Source organism: Dipodomys merriami, unplaced genomic scaffold, assembly GCF_024711535.1.
Source record: "Dipodomys merriami isolate MVZ:Mamm:240054 unplaced genomic scaffold, mDipMer1.0.p SCAF_1, whole genome shotgun sequence".
NCBI classification, from domain to species: Eukaryota; Metazoa; Chordata; class Mammalia; order Rodentia; family Heteromyidae; genus Dipodomys; species Dipodomys merriami.
Window position 1 is genome coordinate 42,407,982 of NW_027202270.1, and position 18,001 is coordinate 42,425,982.

At 41.8% G+C, this 18,001-nt stretch overlaps 1 protein-coding gene across 1 annotated transcript in view; it reads left to right on the forward strand.

The window, feature by feature from the left end:
• The first annotated feature begins 607 nt into the window (after positions 1 to 607).
• Positions 608 to 18,001, forward strand: part of Sp3 (Sp3 transcription factor) — a 60,559-nt gene continuing 43,165 nt past the window's right edge. The window contains exons 1-5 of the mRNA XM_070020733.1: positions 608 to 725; positions 868 to 1,204; positions 1,797 to 1,951; positions 2,459 to 2,596; positions 11,398 to 12,757. Coding sequence (XP_069876834.1) covers positions 1,198 to 1,204; positions 1,797 to 1,951; positions 2,459 to 2,596; positions 11,398 to 12,757 — 1,660 coding nt within the window. The 5' untranslated portion in view covers positions 608 to 725; positions 868 to 1,197. The remainder of the gene's footprint in view (positions 726 to 867; positions 1,205 to 1,796; positions 1,952 to 2,458; positions 2,597 to 11,397; positions 12,758 to 18,001) is intronic.

Consider the following 18,001-nt stretch of genomic DNA (forward strand, 5'->3'; position numbering starts at 1 on the left):
AGGATGCCAAAGAAGGAAAGAATGTTAAACCTAGTAAACGTTAAAAATAGCTAAAACTGCTCCAAAGGAGGGATACTTCAATGAGATTCACCATCTTAAAAAATGTTGGCAATTGCTGATGGGCTTTTCCTGGGGATACTTTACTTGCTATTCTCAAGATTAAGCAGCAAGGAATAATATGTGTGCAACAATATGATTATGATTGATTAAAAAATGGATTCTGCCTCACTGGACGTATACACGCTACATAGAAAGTCTGCTATAAACCTGCCCGGGCCAGAATGACAGCTCTCCTACCGGGTGTGAAGGGATTTGAGATTTCTCCCTGGCTCTAAGTGCCAGCCTCCAGGGCACTCCGAAGTGTGTGCAGTGAGGGTAGGAAAGCTGGGGGGATGGGAACGAGATGGCTCCGACAGTGAATCAGAGCCGAACGTGTGAGAAAATCCTCCTCCGGCCTGGAAGGGGGTGTCTCCCCCCAATACCAGCGCCCTCCCTCCGGGCTCGTGGGGCGGGTCTGCTTCGCTCAGTAGCAGCGGCGGCAGCCCCGGGGCGGAGCGGCGGCGGCCTCCGGGCAGCACCGGGAAGTCGCAGCTCCGGGAGCGCGAGGCCCTGGGGACATTCTGCCGAGATGGAGGGGACGACGAGTGCGGCCCAAGCCACCGGGGAAGGATTTCCTCCCCAGATCAGCGCCCCGACAGCCTGGAGGGGCCTGCTCCGAAAACCAGGCAGGTGGAAGAGGCCTGCGCCCAGGCCTGGCCGCGGCAGCCGGCGACCGAGGCGGGCCCAGCGGGGTAACGCGCGAGCCGTAGCCGCTGACCGAGAACGTACTCCGCCTCGGCCGCTTATTGTTTCTCTCCTTCCACCCAGGGGGCAAACAGGAAGCGCGCTGCCTAGCGGATCGACGGACAAGCGTCCGGACCAATGAGCGCAACCGATGGAGAGCGTGGACGCAAATAAGAGCGGAGAAGAGGGGCGGGACTTCCGGGCGGGCTGTCACCCTCTTCCCCCCTTTTGGGCTGGAGGCTCCACCTTTTGTGTTTCCCGCACAGTCAATCAAAATAGGAAAAAAAAAAAATCCCCGGACCGCTCCGGCCGTGTCCGCCGCCGCTTCCCGCATCCTCTCCCGTCGCTGCCGCCTTCGCTCCTCACCATGTGTAAGGCGGCGGGGAGCCCCGCCTGAGGTGCCCTAAACACACTATGACCGGTACGTAAAGCCGAGAGAGAGCAACCCTTGCTGCCTCCGCCGCCGACCACAGCCTGCTCGGGGCCGCCGCCGCTTCCTCCCGGCCCCAATGTGCGACCGAGTGTCCGAGAGGCAGAAAGCCGCACTCCCCTCCGCCCCCTTGCCCTCCCCGCCAGCCACGGCCCAGCCCTCAAGCCCAGCAACGCTGTCCGCCCGCCAGGTGCGGGGCGGGCGGCGCGGTCCGCCGGGAGCGTGTCCCCCTGTGTGCGGGCGCGGGCGGCGGGCGGGCGTGTGTGAGTGACTGACGGTGCGAGAGGAGCGAGCGCCGCGGAGGGAAAGGGGAGGAGAGGAGCGGCGAGGAGAGGGGGCAGGGGCAGCGCGGGGAGGAGGGAGGAGGAGGAGGAGGGTTACAGCCGCGGCGGGCGGGGGCAGCAGCAGGAGGGGAGGAGGGAGCCGCCGCGCCGCCGCCGCCGCCGCCGCCGGGGGCGGGAGGGGGAGGGAAGGGGCCTCGGCCCGGCGCGGAGGAATCGCGCCGCGGCCCGCAGGCCCCCCTCCCTCGCGCGCGCCCGCCTTCCTCCCAACCCCCTCCTCCCCCCCCCCGCTGTGCCCGCAGCTCCCGAAAAGCCCGTGAAACAAGAGGAAATGGCTGCCTTGGACGTGGACAGCGGCAGCAGCGGCGGCGGCGGCGGCCACGGCGAGTATCTGCAGCAGCAGCAGCAGCAGCAGCAGCAACACGGAAACGGCGCGGCGGCGGCGGCGGCGGCCCAGGTGAGGAGCGGCGGAGCGCGGCCCGGCTCCCCCCTCGCGCCGCTTTCTCCTCCCCTCGCTTCTCCCCTCCCTCCTCCCCTCCTCCCCCTCCCTGCGCCTCCCTCCCCTCCCCCGCCCCGGGAGCTGCCCGCCCGAGGCGCCAACGCTCCGACCCCGCCCGCGCTCCCCCGCCCGCCGCCTTTTTGTGCGTGTGTGAGTGTGCGAGTGTGCGCGCCCTCCCGGGGTGGGTTCCGGGCGGAGGGGACCCGGCGCGCTTCTCGCCGCCGCCGCCGCCGCCGCGGGCCGGGTGCGTGCGAGCCAGCGGGCGGGCCACCGGGCACCCGGGGAGCGCGGGCCGAGAAGGTGCCGGAGCGGAGCGCGGGCGGGCTCGCCGGGGCGCCGCGGGCCAGGGAGGCGAGGCGAGGCGCGGCGAGGCCAGGCTCGGGCCGCACTTCCTGTGCGAGCGCGCCGGGCCCTAACCGCCACCCCCTCCCTGTCTCCCTCTCTGAACCCGCCCCTCGGGGGTAGGACACTCAGCCGTCACCGCTCGCTCTGCTGGCCGCTACCTGCAGCAAGATAGGGCCGCCATCGCCGGGCGACGACGACGAGGAGGCGGCCGCCGCTGCCGCCGGGGCCCCCGCCGCTGCCGCCGCCGCCGCCGGAGCGGTAAGTCCCGCGCGCGGCCTGCCCGCCTTCCCGCCCGCCCGCCATCCCGGGCCTGCGCTGCCCGCCCAAATGGGCGCCCGCGCGCGCCGCCGCCGCCGCCACACGCGCCCTGCCTTCCCTGCCCTTGCCCGGCCCTGTTTGGATCCCGAGCCAAGCCCGGGCTTTCTCAGAATTGTCACGGTGGCCCTCGTTCCAAATTCCCGACAAAATGAAGTCTGGGAGGGAGGGGGCGAGCTCTCCAAAATGGATGTTTGAGCAATCGCTGAGCTGGGCTCCAGGACTCCTTCTTGGAACCCTGCTGCTCAAGCACAACCTGCCGGCCACGGGCTGTAGCAGCCACGGAGCCAGGGCCTGCAGTTTCTGGAAGTTGCTAGGTCGGAGTTTAGTCGGAGATCCTTAAGAAAAGGGTTTATTCTCTGGACTAGTCTTTTGTATGCGGGAATTCACTTTTTTACTGACCGTTCAAAATTGTTGAATTTCACTGTGCACACCACTGCAAATTTGCACCAGATTTCCTAAGTAAGATGAGACCTATAGAGACTATTAGTGATAATACTTCAGCTTTTGAAAATGAATATTAGTATTGCAGACAAAAGTACAAGAATTTTATTTACATGCATGTTAACGCTTTCAATACTTAAAATAGAGATAGGTCGTCAAAACTTATTTTTACTGTGACTGTTACTCTGTTAAGTATGGTGGGGTTCTTTTGGAACTGTTTTCATGGTGTAGGTGTAGGACGGGGAGGAGTGGCAAAGTTATAAAAATACAAAATTAGTAAGATTATAGGTTTAAAATTGGTCTATGTAGTGATGTTTTGAATAGACACTATAGTTGGTTTATAATTGATACAGATTTAATATTTGGTATAGTAGCAAATACTTTGGTTAAACTACATTATTGGTAAATACACTTATAATTGTAATTTCACACTATACTCTGGATGATGTGAGTAGTTTCAATATCTGCCGTGGTAAACAGATTAAAATATAAAGCATAACATTGCTGAGAAGTATCATTTTTAATCTAGAAATTAGTAAACCCCTCTGATAAACTCTCTATTCCCCAAGTTTCAAAATAAATGTTTTGGTTATCTTAACAAATCATTGCACAAGTAAAGTTGAAAAACATTTCTTCTACCTTTATTTTTTACATTTCAAACAAAAAAAATTTTGTAGCTCTTAATTTACTAGGTTTAGGTGTCAGCTTACAGATGGGGGAGGGGAGAAGTGAAGAAGGAACTTAAAGTTGAAAATGTTATGCATGTTAAGTCTCACTGCCAGGAGTAGAAATACTCCTCTCTTCAATTGTAGCCAACTATATTTGTAGCCAGATGTATTTGTATAGCATTGTTTAAGTCTTTTCCTGAATTATCAAATCCCTATTGGGAATACCTTTCTAACCAGATAAACATGAACTATAATCAATCTAGGAAATTGAGATTTATCAAACACTTATAATTTGCCAATCAAAATAAATTTAAAATAAAGTTTTGCTACAAAAAAAACCTATAAAGTGTATATTTGAAATTCTTTTGTACCTGTGAGTAAAGGTGGTAGGAGTAGCTTCTATGTTTCCCTGAACTCTGATGGGAAAAAGTTGTTTTCTGATTCACAAGTGAATTTCAAGACTTTTTTCATTGCACCTCCAAGTATAATGAGGCAAGTTTATTTTTTTCCATTTAAAAATGGACTTAGAGAATACTTCATTACTCAAATCACTGGGAATCATGAGAGGGACATGAGGGTTTTTTTGGTAGTTGTGTTTTTAAAAATTATATTGTGGAATAATTTTAGGTCTACAGGGAAGTTGGAAACACAGTCGAATTACCTCACACCCTTCATCCAGCTTCCCCAATGTTAACTAACATATTAGTGTTTGTCCAAACTGGGAAATTAACATTGATCAGCTATTACTAACTACAGAGTTTATTTGGAGTTTCCTAGTTGTTCCATTAATGTCCATTTTCTGTTTTCAAATTGAATTCAGGATACCTCATTGTATAAAGTGTATGTTTAAAATACACACATGCTAGTTTAGTTTGGTATTTCAAGAGTAAGGAGGTCTTAAGAAGCCAATCAGTGACACCGAAGATGGAGTTTAAATAATTTGAATATTGAATTTGTTATCGAAGTATCCCAACTAAGGGTGTTTGTTTACCCTTAGTATAGTGCCTGAGGTCTAATCACAAAATGGACTTACCTACAATGTCCTGCAATACAGACTCCCAAAGATGATGTTACAGCAAGGTTTCTTAATACTTTATTACTAAAAGCTGTGTTTTGTGATAAACCAAGAAATAGAGAGTAGCAGCTATTAAGTTGTCCAAATGTGAACTTATGGGTTAATTTCATTTGTATTTCAGTGAAATAAACTGAGCAAGAAAATATGAGAAGTATTGCTTAATGTTTATTATAAATCTAGTGTTCACCAATTTAACAAGTAAATATGAACTAAAAAGTGAATATTATCCTTTTTTTTTAAAGACGTTTTTACAGTTACTTAAAATAAGACCTATGGGATTAGGATGTGGCTCAGTGGTTGAGTTGCTTGCCTTAGCATTCACAAGGCCCTGGGTTCCATCTCTAGTCTTGCCAAACAAAATAAAATAACAAAAAAGCCTACAGTCATTGTAACCAACTTATTGAAGTCTGTTTGAGTTCTTCCAATGTTTCTTGAAGATTTTACTTGAGTATTTGCTTAAGAATGGTTTTTAGTTCGAGTCTACTTTAGCTTCATACTTGTTTTTATTTTCAGTTACATTCTTCCTTTGCATGTTTCTGTCTTTATAAAATCTATCTGTGGGGGCTGAAATTTATCTTTCCAAAATACTATACAACTATTGTGAATCTTCCCTTACTCTCCCCCCCCTCCCCTTTTCCATGTGTACTAAGAAGATAGACTTTTTTTTTGGTCCGTTGTTGGGCTTGAACTCTGGGCCTGGGCACTGTCCCTAAGCTCTTCAGCTCAAGGCTAGCACTCTACTACTTGAGCCATAGTACCACTTCCAGTTTTCTAGTGGTTTATTGGAGAAAAGAGTCTCATGGATTTTCTTGCCTGGGCTGGCTTTGAACTGTGATCCTCAGATAGAAGCCTCCTGAGTAAGTAGGATTACAGGTGTGAGCCACTGGCACCCGGCTACACTTTCTTTTTTTTTTTTCAACCCCACACCCATCATTTTCACAACCAGTTGCATTGGATACTGCTCTTCTATATAATGAATTGTTTTAGCAGCATCACTGCTGGTACTATCAACCACCCAGGGCTAATGTAGGTTCTGGTTCTTTGTACCTTGTTGGTTATGTTTTCAGAGAATTAGCATGTCTTGTTACAACTTTTTACAACAACATCAACTTTCATGATAGCTGCTCTGATATTTACCCAATGAGAATGTGAGTTACTGAAAAATGCTTTTGCTTTTTGTTTTGTTTTGTTTATAAACTTTTATAGAAGGTTGTCTTGCTCTTAAGCCAATATATATATTTAAGTTTTTACCTGGATTGTGTGTTTTTAATGTCTGTTTTTATTTATGGTGTTTCCAAGTCAACTTTTTCATAACTTTGTCAGGTGATTTCCTATAATTAATCCCTTTCTTTGGTATGTAGTGTACTTTGTTCCATTGGTATAAGGCTGAGAAAATTTTTATTACAAATGAGTGTGCTTAGACAGTTTTATAGTTTTGAAATATCTTTATGGAATTATGGATATAAATGGGTTTAATTTTTTGTTTTGTTGTTAGGAGGCTCAAATAACCCCTAACCCCAAGGCAGTTTTATTGTATTTATTTCTATCGGCCATCTCTATTTTCTTTGTAATTTTAAAATGGCATATCTTCATTTAGTGTATATTGATATTATGCTAGGCACAGTATTTAGTAATTATAATGCAATCTTGGGGTTATGTAGTGCTTCATTACTTTTCTTTTTTGGAGGCAGTGTCGTGTTCTGTAGCCTAGGATAGCTTAGAACCTGAGATTATCCTGCTTCAGCCTTCTAAGTGTTATGATTACAGCTGTGTACCATTACACCTGACATTAGGTGTGGTTTTTTTTTTTTTTGTAAGCCCTCCATCTTATATTTATTCACAGAAATTGAGAATACATAATTTTATCTTAGATTTATTTCTTTTTATTTAATGGCTGAAATGCTGGGAAAATGATACAACGGTTTAGATCTGAAGAGGGGATGACTTGGGCAATATTTACTCAGATTTGTCAGTTAAATAGTTTATTTTTGAGCAGTTTATTGAGTAGACAGGTTCACTCATGACTAAATATCTACTTTATTACTGTTTTGTCAAAAAAATTCTTAGCTGACATAAGTTTAATTTTGTTCTTTAAAGGAAGAGAAGGAAAATGTAAGCACTGTCAAATTTATATAGAAGATAATTGTATTTTTTCTATTAAAAGTTTTAAAATTTATTTTATTTTTTTTAGTAAGTTTTTTTAATTGTGAAAATACTGTACCAGAGGGGTTACAATTACATGAGCAAGGTAATGAGTACATTTCTTATCAAGCATTGTTGCCTCCTCCTTTGTTTTCCCCCTGCCATCCCTGCCCTCCCATCTCCATGACTACACTCCACGGCCTTCCCCCCCCAAAAATGTCTTAAAATTTAAAGCAGGCTAGAAAATATTTTGATAGTTGGTCTTATTGAACTATACTTAACATAAGGATTGTATTTACAGAAAGTATACTTTAAATCTTTTGTTTACTTAAAATGCCAAAAGAATGAAATAAAGTTTCCTTAAATTTTGTGAAATTAAAGACTTCCTGTTGTTATTTTAATACCAAACTGAAGTGGAATAATGACAAGTGACTTTAATGTCTGGTGCTCCATTCTAAAATGTAAGATGAGTAAGTTTTAAGTGTTTGGATTTTAGTTTAGGTCTAGAGATTGATATAGGGTCCTGTTTCTCTTCTTTCAGTCTCTTACCTTTTTTTTTTTTTCAGTCTTCACTGGGCCTTAGTTTATCTTTATAAAATACAGATGTGATGTGATTGCACCATTCACTTTTTTATAGCTTTCGTTCACTGTCTACAGGATAAAGTCTGAACAATTTAGTGGGATCTCCAAAGCCATTTACAAGTCTAGATAAAAATGTCTGGTGCTGTTCTCCATTACTTTTGTCTATCAGTATGAGCCTTTTCTGGATCTAATTGAACTTCAAACTGCATGTTCTAGGATTTTCTGTCACTATATTGTTTCTGTGCTTTTGTTAATACCTCTATTTCTAATTGACCACAGTAAAATATTTTATATTTTATTCTATTACTTCCAATATCTTTTTTATTTATTTTTTATTGTGAAAATACTGTACAGAGGGGTTACAATTACATGGGCAAGATAGTGAGTACATTTCTTACCAAGCATTGTAGCCTCTTCCTTTGTTTCCCCCTTCCCATCCCTTCCCATCCTTCCCCCCCACCCTCCTACCCAATCCTCCCCGTCCCCCCCCACCAAAGTTGTAATGTTCGTTTTCGACATAACGACTTGTACATCTACTTCCAGTATCTTTTATGCCAATTTCCCCTCCCTCTTTCCAGTCTTCTATGTTCTCACATAGTGTTTTGATCATACAGCTAGAATATGCTACTTTTTACATTGCACTAGTATGTATGCTGTGTCTGCTTGGATAGAGTCTGGACTATTCAAGAATAGAGGTTGTATTGTTTACACATACTAATTTAGCCTTGACAAAGATATTCAGTCTTTATCGAGTCAAGGATGAACTATGGTTCCTCTTCTCAACTACAAACTTCTCAATTACATGAAAATTAGGTAACGAATCTTTTAAGTGGTTTCATGAAAATTAGAGAGTTGTTAAGAAATTTAAGATCTTTTAGTTTAATATTTGCATTGCATTTTGTGGAGAGGTTAGGAAAATAGTACTTGTTTTAACAACTCTTATGGCCATAGACTCCTGGGAATAGGATGAAACCTTAGAATGTCTGCCCTCTTCCTCAAATGGTAATTTCTCAAAAAAGCTAATATGCTATTTTAGAGGATGTAAAGATCCTATAAGCCTTTCTATAAAATCCTTGGTTGACATTGTTGGGTTAGATGTGCTTGTATGTTTTCTTTTCTTTTCTTTTTTTAAAATTTTTTTGTGCTTGTATGTTTTCTTTGTCTAGTGGAGTTACAGAAAATCACATACAGAACAGAAATCATAGTTAATCAGATAGAGTCTCTTCCTGGGGTCTTTACCTCTAGTGTTAGTAAGAGACAAAAATAATAATTGTATTAGGATGACTTAGGTTTTTGTTTCGTGTGTGTGTGTGTGTGTGTGTGTGTGTGTGTGTGTGTGTGTGTGTGTGTGTGTGTGTGTGTGTGTGTGTGTGTGTGTGTGTGTGTTATGTATTCCTGAGGGCCCCAAGAGACAACACACACACACACACACACACACACGCACACGCACACACACTTTCAAACTCAGGGCCTGGGTATTGTCCCTGGACTTTTCTCCTCAAGGCACTAGCACTTGAGCTTCTGGCTTTTTTTGGTGGTTAATTGGAGTTAAGAGTCTTATGGACTTTCTTTCACAGTCTAGCTTTGAACCATGGTCCAGATCTCAGCCTCCTGAGTAGCTAGGATTACAAGCGTGAGCCACTGGTGCCTAGCAGCAGTCTTTTTGTTTTATTTTTGTTGCTGGTCCTGGTACTTGAACTCATGACCTAGGCATTGTCTTGAGGTTGTTTTGCTCAAGGGTAGTGTTCTACTACTTGAGCCACAGCTTCTACTTCTGGCTTTTTGGAAGTTAATTGGAGATAAGAGTTTTACAGACTTTCTGCCCAGGCTAACTTTGAATAGTGATCCTCAGATCTCAGCTTCCTCAGTAGCTGGGATTACAGGCAGGAGCCATGGTGCCAGTCTTATTAGTCTATTAAATCTTGTCTTGGCCATGTTATAACTATATGACTTTATCCTCAATTTTCTTGTCTGTGAAAAAGGGGTGATAGTAACACCTGCCATATAGAGTTAATCTCTTAAGCCCTTTATCATGGTATTTAGCATGTAAAAGAACAACTTAAATGTTAGGCATTGCAATTATTCCCTTAAAACTATTAATTTAATGTTGACTTGCAGGATTTTATTTTCTGCTTTCCTGCATTGGCATTTTCCCAATCTTTTTTTGTTGGTCGTTGGGCTTGAACTCTGGGCCTGGGCGCTGTCCCTCAGCTCTTCAGCTCAAGACGAGCGCTCTACCACTTGAACTACAGCACCACTTGTGGTTTTCTAGTGGTGTATTGGAGATAGGAGTCTCACTGTCTTTCCTGCCCAGGCTGGCTTTAAACTGTGATCCTCAGATCTCAGCCTCCTGAGTAGCTAAGATTACAGGCGTGAGCCACTGGTGCCTGGCTCATTTTCCAGTCTTGTTTAGTCTGTAAACTATGGGATGACACCTAAGATTCTATCAGGTTACAGAATGCAAAAAAATTTATGCCTAGCATTCTACTGCCATAAAATTCCTCAAGCTTTTAGAGACAAGGAAAAAAAATTTAAATGGAGCTCTTTTTTTTTTTTTTTTTTTTTTTTTGGGTCCGGTCTTGGGGCCTGAAGTCTGGGCCTGGGCGCTGTCCCTCAGCTCTTCAGCTCAAGGCTAGGGCTCTACCACTTGAGCCACAGCGCCACTTCTGGGTTTTTTCTTTTTGCTTACGTGGTGCTGAGGAATCGAACCCAGGGCCTCAGGCATGCAAGGCAAGCGCTCTACCACTGAGCCACCTTCCCAGCCTAATGGAGCTCCTTTGTGTGATCATAGGACATAACCTTTTCTTACTAAGTTGTTTTTAAGGTCTCTGTCTCTTTGTAATAGTTGAGAAAAGTAAAAAGGGTGATGGCTTGCTAGTGGAATAGTTTGTACATTAATATACCATAAAAGGATAATTGAAGATTTACAGCAATAATACACAAGTCTTCCTTTCCTAACTCAGCAATAATGTTACAGATCCTACTTTTCCTAACTCCTAACACTATGCTAATGTTTCTTTTTTGTACAGAAATACAGTGTACCTGATTTAGTCATATTTTTAGTGGGTTGTATACTTCTTGAACTCTCCAATAGTTGAGGTATGTTTGATTTGAACTGTTTGTAATTTTGTGTGGACACCTCCACCTTAAAAAAAACTGTACAGCAATAGCCGGCTGCCGATGGCGCACTTCTGTAATCCTAGCTACTCAGGAGGCTGAGATATGAGGATCGTGGTTCAAAGCCAGCCCGGGCAGGAAACTCCATGAGACTGTTATCTCCAATAAACCACTAGAAAACCGGAAGTGGCGCTGTGGCCCAAGTGATAGCGCTCGCCTTGAGCTGAAGAGCACAGGGACAGCGCCATGTCCCGAGTTAAGCCCCACGACCGACAAAAAAAACAAAACAACAACAAAAAACTATACAGCAATAGAAAATATAGGTGGGTCAGAAGATAAGTTTGTGTAGCTAGACACAGTACACACATATAGTGCCAGCTACTTGGGAGGCTAGGCAGGAGAATCTTTTCTGTGCATGAATTCAAGACCAGTCTGGGCAACAGTGATACTCTGTCAAACACTCCCCTCCCCCAATATTTTACAGTATTCTGATTAAGACAGTCCCTTCTCCTGTTTAAATAGAAAAGGCTGTCTTGGCAAAAAAATTAACAACGTTGGAAGTGATAATTCTTACAGGTTGTATAGGTTTTCTTTTGTATTTGAACCCTATTATGTTAAGATGATTTTCATTTGCAGTTAGCAGGGTTTATTATAGTTGAGTTTGAGGATTGTTTTAAATATGCCACAAACATCACATTTTTGTTTTCTTTATCCAGACAGGTGACTTGGCTTCTGCACAGTTAGGAGGAGCACCAAACCGATGGGAAGTTTTGTCAACCACACCTTCAGCTATAAAAGATGAAGCTGGTAATCTAGTACAGATTCCAAGTACTGCTACTTCAAGTGGGCAATATGTTCTTCCCCTTCAGAATTTGCAGAATCAACAGATATTTTCAGTTGCACCAGGATCAGATTCATCAAATGGTACAGTGTCCAATGTTCAATATCAAGTAATACCACAGATTCCGTCAACAGACGGTCAGCAGGTTCAGATTGGTTTCACAGGCGCTTCAGATAATGGAGGTATAAATCAAGAAAATAGTCAAATTCAGATCATTCCTGGCTCTAATCAAACCTTACTTGCCTCTGGAACACCTCCTGCTAATATTCAGAATCTCATACCACAAACTGGTCAAGTTCAGGTTCAGGGAGTTGCAATTGGTGGTTCATCTTTTCCTGGCCAAACCCAAGTAGTTGCTAATGTGCCTCTTGGTCTGCCAGGAAATATTACCTTTGTACCAATCAATAGTGTTGATCTAGATTCTTTGGGACTCTCTGGCAGTTCTCAGACAATGACTGCAGGCATTAATGCCGATGGACATTTGATAAACACAGGACAAGCTATGGATAGTTCAGACAATTCAGAAAGGACTGGTGAGCGAGTTTCTCCTGATATTAATGAAACTAATACTGATACAGATTTATTTGTGCCAACATCCTCTTCATCACAGTTGCCTGTTACAATAGATAGTACAGGTATATTACAACAAAACACAAATAGCTTGACTACTTCTAGTGGGCAAGTCCATTCTTCAGATCTTCAGGGAAATTATATCCAATCGCCTGTTTCTGAAGAGACACAGGCCCAGAATATTCAGGTTTCTACAGCACAGCCTGTTGTACAACATTTACAACTTCAAGAGTCTCAGCAGCCAACCAGTCAAGCCCAAATTGTGCAAGGTATTACACCACAGACAATCCATGGCGTGCAAGCCGGTGGTCAAAATATATCACAACAAGCTTTGCAAAATCTTCAGTTGCAGCTGAATCCTGGAACCTTTTTAATTCAGGCACAGACAGTGACCCCTTCTGGACAGATAACTTGGCAAACATTTCAAGTACAAGGGGTCCAGAACTTGCAGAATTTGCAAATACAGAACACTGCTGCCCAACAAATAACTTTGACGCCTGTTCAGACACTCACGCTTGGTCAAGTTGCAACAGGTGGATCCTTGACTTCAACTCCAGTTAGTCTAAGCACTGGTCAGTTGCCAAACCTACAGACAGTTACCGTAAACTCTATAGATTCTACTGGCATACAACTACATCCAGGAGAGAATGCTGACAGTCCTGCAGGTGAGTGTTAAGTGATGTCATGTCATAAAAGTGTGATGAATAGAGAATTATTATCATTAAATAATTGTACAAAGGGGTTTCAATTCAACATGTCAATGTATGAGTACTATGAGTCTTAATATCACCAAATTGAGGTTTGTTTTTTTTTAAGAATTAGTATCTGTCTAATTCAGGTGATACATAGTTACATGTTTATATAAAAGTAGACATCAGCTGTCTTCTAAGTTCTTTGAAATTTTATAGTTTTTGAAGTTAAGAATTTATTTTTCTACCATGCCTGTTAGATTTCTTGTTTTTCCCTTACAGTAATTTTATTTTGACTGATGGATATTGTCAGGCAGTATAAAATTTTTATTTGTATAAAAAATAAGATGTCTTGGTTGGCTTTGCAATGATGATGTAAGTTAAACATTTTATGGTATTTGGTATAGAAGTCATGTTGGCATAGTGAAAATACAGCATTAAAAGTAAAGAGTAATTATATAGTTATGTAGTTGTCTCAACCACTAGTTGTCTTGATTTTTTTTTTTTTTGTGGTGGTGGGGGCTAGGTTATTTCTCTCTTGCAAATTCACTTTCCTCATGAAATGGAGGTGTTGGACTAGGTAATTAGATGTAGAGTACCTTCTACTGAAGTTCTTTTATTTATATTTTTTTGTGATAGTGGCTATTAAAACTTAGCTGTGCCAGAATGGTTATTATTAAGTATGGGTAGGTATTCCAGAATCTAGGTACTAGAGTCCCCTGCCTATAATCCAATAGGAGGCTAAGATCAGAGGGATTGCAGTTGCCCAGGCAGAAAAATTTGTTTGATACCTTTTTAACAGAGATCTGAATGTGATGTAGTTCACCTGTTATGTTGGCTACAGGGGGAATCCTAAAATAGGAGGATCACAGCCTAGGCAAAAGCCCAAGCAGGAAGTGAGACTGTTTTGTAAATAATCAATGCTAAGGGTTGAAGGTGGGGCTCTGCATTGGTGTGACTGTTCAGCAAGCTTGAGGCCCTGGATTTAAATTGTACTTTGTATTTGTATTTCTATGGAGATTGTACAATTACTATTAGGTAACAAAGTTGGACTGATTGAAATTACTCCCATTACCACTTAAAGATTATTTAATTTCACCCTCCAAATCTATCCTTTCTCTTCCCTTTCCTCTTCTTCCCTTCCTTCCCTTTTCTCTCTTTCTATGATTCTCTAAGAAAATTTTTGTTAAAATGCTTTGATTGCATTTGAGTTTTGTGAAGCTGTGGTTTCAAATAGTAGTTCTCAAAGTGATTTGTGGATCTCTGGGGATCCTTGAGACCCTTCAAAGGTCCTTTGTGTCAAACTGCTATTCCTAAAAGTACTAAGAATTCTATTTGCTTTTTTCACTGTATTTACACTTTGAGAGATGGTGGATTACACCTCTAACTGTATTAGTAGTTGCTGTACTCTTTGTGACTGTACACCTAACAGTTAAATTCCAATTTCACTAAAAAAATGACCTGATGAACCAGTAAAATTAATTTTTACCAAATGTTAGGGTAGCATATCTTTTAAAAAATAAGAGTTATTAGGATATAATCCACATACTATAAAAATCATACTTTAAATTATACAACATAGTATTTTTTAAATATAGTCATAAATTAGTAGAGTCATATTCATTATCTCATTTTAGAGTACTTTTATGCCCTCAAAAGCAAGCAACCCATACCAATTAGCAGACATTCTTTTTTGTTGGTCGTGGGGTTGAACTTTGGACCTGGGTCTGTCCCTGAGCTCTTCTACCACTTGAACCACAGTGCCACTTCCGGTTTTCTGGTGTTTAATTGGAGATAGGAGTCTCATGGACTTTCCTGCCCAGGCTGGTTTTGAACCTCAATCCTTAGATCTCAGCTTCCTGAGTAACTAGAATCACAGGCGTGAGCCGCCAGCAGTCATTCTTTATTCCCTCTTCCCCTTAGACCTTGACAACCAAAATCTACTTTTTTTTTTTTTTTGGGTCCGGTCATGGGGCCTGAACTCTGGGCCTGGGCACTGTCCCTCAGCTCTTCAGCTCAAGGCTAGTACTCTACCACTTGAGCCACAGCGCCACTTCCGGCTTTTTCCTTTTTGCTTATGTGGTGCTGAGGAATCGAACCCAGGGCCACAGACATGCAAGGCAAGTGCTTTACCACTGAGCCACCTTCCCAGCCCCCCCCAAATCTACTTTGTATCCCTTTGGATTTGCCTTTATTTCATATTAGTGGGATTCTACAATGCATGGCTTTTTGTTCCAGGCTAGATTTTTTTTTTTTTTAACATTTTCAAGATTCATCCATGTTATAGGACCTTTTATGTCATTTATTTTTCTGACTATTATATTCCATTGTATAGGGATATGCTGCTTTTCTGTTGGTAGACATTAAGTTCTTTGCACTTTTTGGCTTTTATAAATAATACTTTTATGAACATTTATGTATAGTTAATTTGTTTTTGAGACATTTTCTTTTGAGTATATTCAGAGAGATGGAATGCTGGGATTTGTAGTTATTCTCTGTTTAACTTTTTGAGGAATTACCAAACTTTTTCCAGAGAGACAGATACCATTTTTGTTTTAGCAGCAGTGATAAGGATTGTGGTTCCCTGAATCACCACATATGTGTATTTTAACCATCTTTTTTGTTTTGACTATCTTAGTTGGGTATGAAATGATATCCATTTCCACTGTATATCTTTATAGTTTTCTTTGTGACAAAATGGGAAATAGGATTTACAAAGAATTTCTGCTGCATACCAAAATAAGATAACCAGCTTTAGAAAAAGTGCTTTTTTTCCCCAGTTGCAGGAGTTACAAACTGAATTCTACTGTCATTTTTATAAAACATTGTTCCCTCTTTGTCAGAACCACTGCCAAACTCTATGGTTTTTGATACTTCGTGTATTAATTAAGTGATAGCTATTTTTGCAAAAAAAGGATGTGAGCTTGTTACTTGAACTTGATGGGCAACTATCTTGTCATTGATATATTTGGGCTTTCCATTGAAAAGTGAGAGTTTTGGATAGCTCTGATCTACCTGAGATTGATAGCTTCTTAATAAATTTTTCTGATGAGATGGAGGGTAATACTAACATATAGGATTTTTTGCTATTATAATGAAATATGCCAATACTTGGAAGATCTATATGAAAATCTTATGAACCAGGAGTTTTCAAATAATAACTCATTTTTGTTTTTTTGTCTTTTTTTGTTGTTGTTGTAGTGCTTGAACTCTGGGCCTGGGCACTGTCCCTGTGCTCTTCAGCTCAAGCTAGAGCCTCAGTACCACTTCTGATTTTCTCGAAGTTAATTGGAGATGAGAGTTTTTGCCCTGGCTGGCTTTCAATCATGATCCTCAGACCTAAGTCTGCTGAGTAGCTAGGATTACAGGTGTGAGCCACCAGTGCCAGGCAACTCATTGTTTTATAGAATCATACATGAGTAAATTATTCAAAGCTCAAGATAGACCCCAATAGTATGGAAAGAATTTTATGATTTCACATTTAAACTGACTTTTTAAGAAATTGACTTAAAAGGCTATTATTCTTTCCTGTTCCAGACACGTATCTGCACGAGATTAGATAATATTAATGTGTTTGCGGCTATTCCACGAATCGAATGGTCAGACAGATCTGGGACTTTACCTTCATTTTACCTAGGCATTACCTTGATTTGTAAAAACGTAAAGCATTTGTTCTTTTAATTAAGCTGTATTAGTTTTGGTCAGTAGTTTTCATAAAATGTTAATATATAATGTAATGGATTTATTATTTAGTGCTGGAGATTAAATCTAGGTCTTTACATATACTAGGCAAGTACTTTACTGGATTTATTTTTAAGTGAGTTTGAACACTGAGAATTTCTGTTTTTTCTTATAGGTGAAATACATATCTTTCTATGTGTATCCTACATGACCAAAACTTTGGGGAACCCTCAGTTATACTCAAAATTTAGATAATCCAGGATTGGGTGTGGCTTAATGCTTATTAGCATGTTAGAGAATTTTCAGGTTCATTTTTAAAGCACACAAAGAGTAGATAATTCTTAAACAATAGAAGAATGAAACAGTCTGAAACATTTAAAAATAGTTATTAGAAATCAGTGTTTGATGATTATGTTGTTGGGGTATGGTAATGTTAGACAAACATTCGGAAGATTTACTTTGAATTTGTTGCTTATGAAATTAGGTTGGTATATAAAGCACTAAGTGCATATATAGAGTTAATTTACTTTCAGATGTTAACAAAATGGAAATACTGTATGAATTAAATATAAAATGGACTTTTTTTCTTGTGCTAGAACTGGGATTTGAATTTAGGAGCTCAAACTCCCTTGCCTTTTTTGCTCATAGCAAATAACTCCTCTTGAGCTACCACCCCCCATTTTGGCTTTTGTTGGTTAATTGATGGTAAAAATCTCTTGAATTTATCTGGAAGGCTAGCTTCAAACCATGATTCTCTGATTTCAGCCCTGAATAGCTAGAAGTAGAGCTATTTGGCCTACCAGGGCTGGGCCAAGTTTTTTGGTGCTAGTCCTGGGACTTGAGCTCTGGGCCTAGCCTCTGTCTCTGAGCTTTTGTGTTCAAGGCTGGCACTCTACAATGTGAACCATAGTTCTGCTTCTCTCTTTTTGGTGGTTGATTGAAGATAAAGAATCTCGTTTTAGCTGGGTGCCTGTGGCTCACGCCTGTAATCCTAGCTACTCAGGAGGCTGACATCTAGGATCACAGTTCAAAGCCAGCCCTGGGCAGGAAAGGCAATGAGACTCTTATCTCTAATAAAAACACTAGAAAACCAGAAGTGGTGCTGTGGCTCAAGCAGTGGAGTGCTCGCCTTGAGCTGAAGAGCGCTAGGACAGCATCCAAGCCCAGAGTTCAAGCCCCATGACCGACAAAAAAAAAAAAAAATCTCTTTTTAAGCTGTAATCCTCAGATCTCAGCCTCCTGAATAGCTAGGATTGCAGGTGTGAGCCACAGGTGCCTAATCAAAAATTAATTTTTAAAGTGTTAATTTAGTTTATGGAACGGTAGTCTGAAAGGGTAACATGAAACACAAGAAGGCCAATACATTTGAATTTTGTTCCAATTTTATAGGAATGGTGAAAGAATTTGGAATAGTAACGTTGAAAGCAAATGATAATTAAAATGGTAGAGCTTGTGCTTAGTTTACACCAGGCCCTCTGTGTTCAATCTCTAGCACCAAAATTTTTTTTAAGATGTCTTTTTTAGAATTAAAAAAAAATC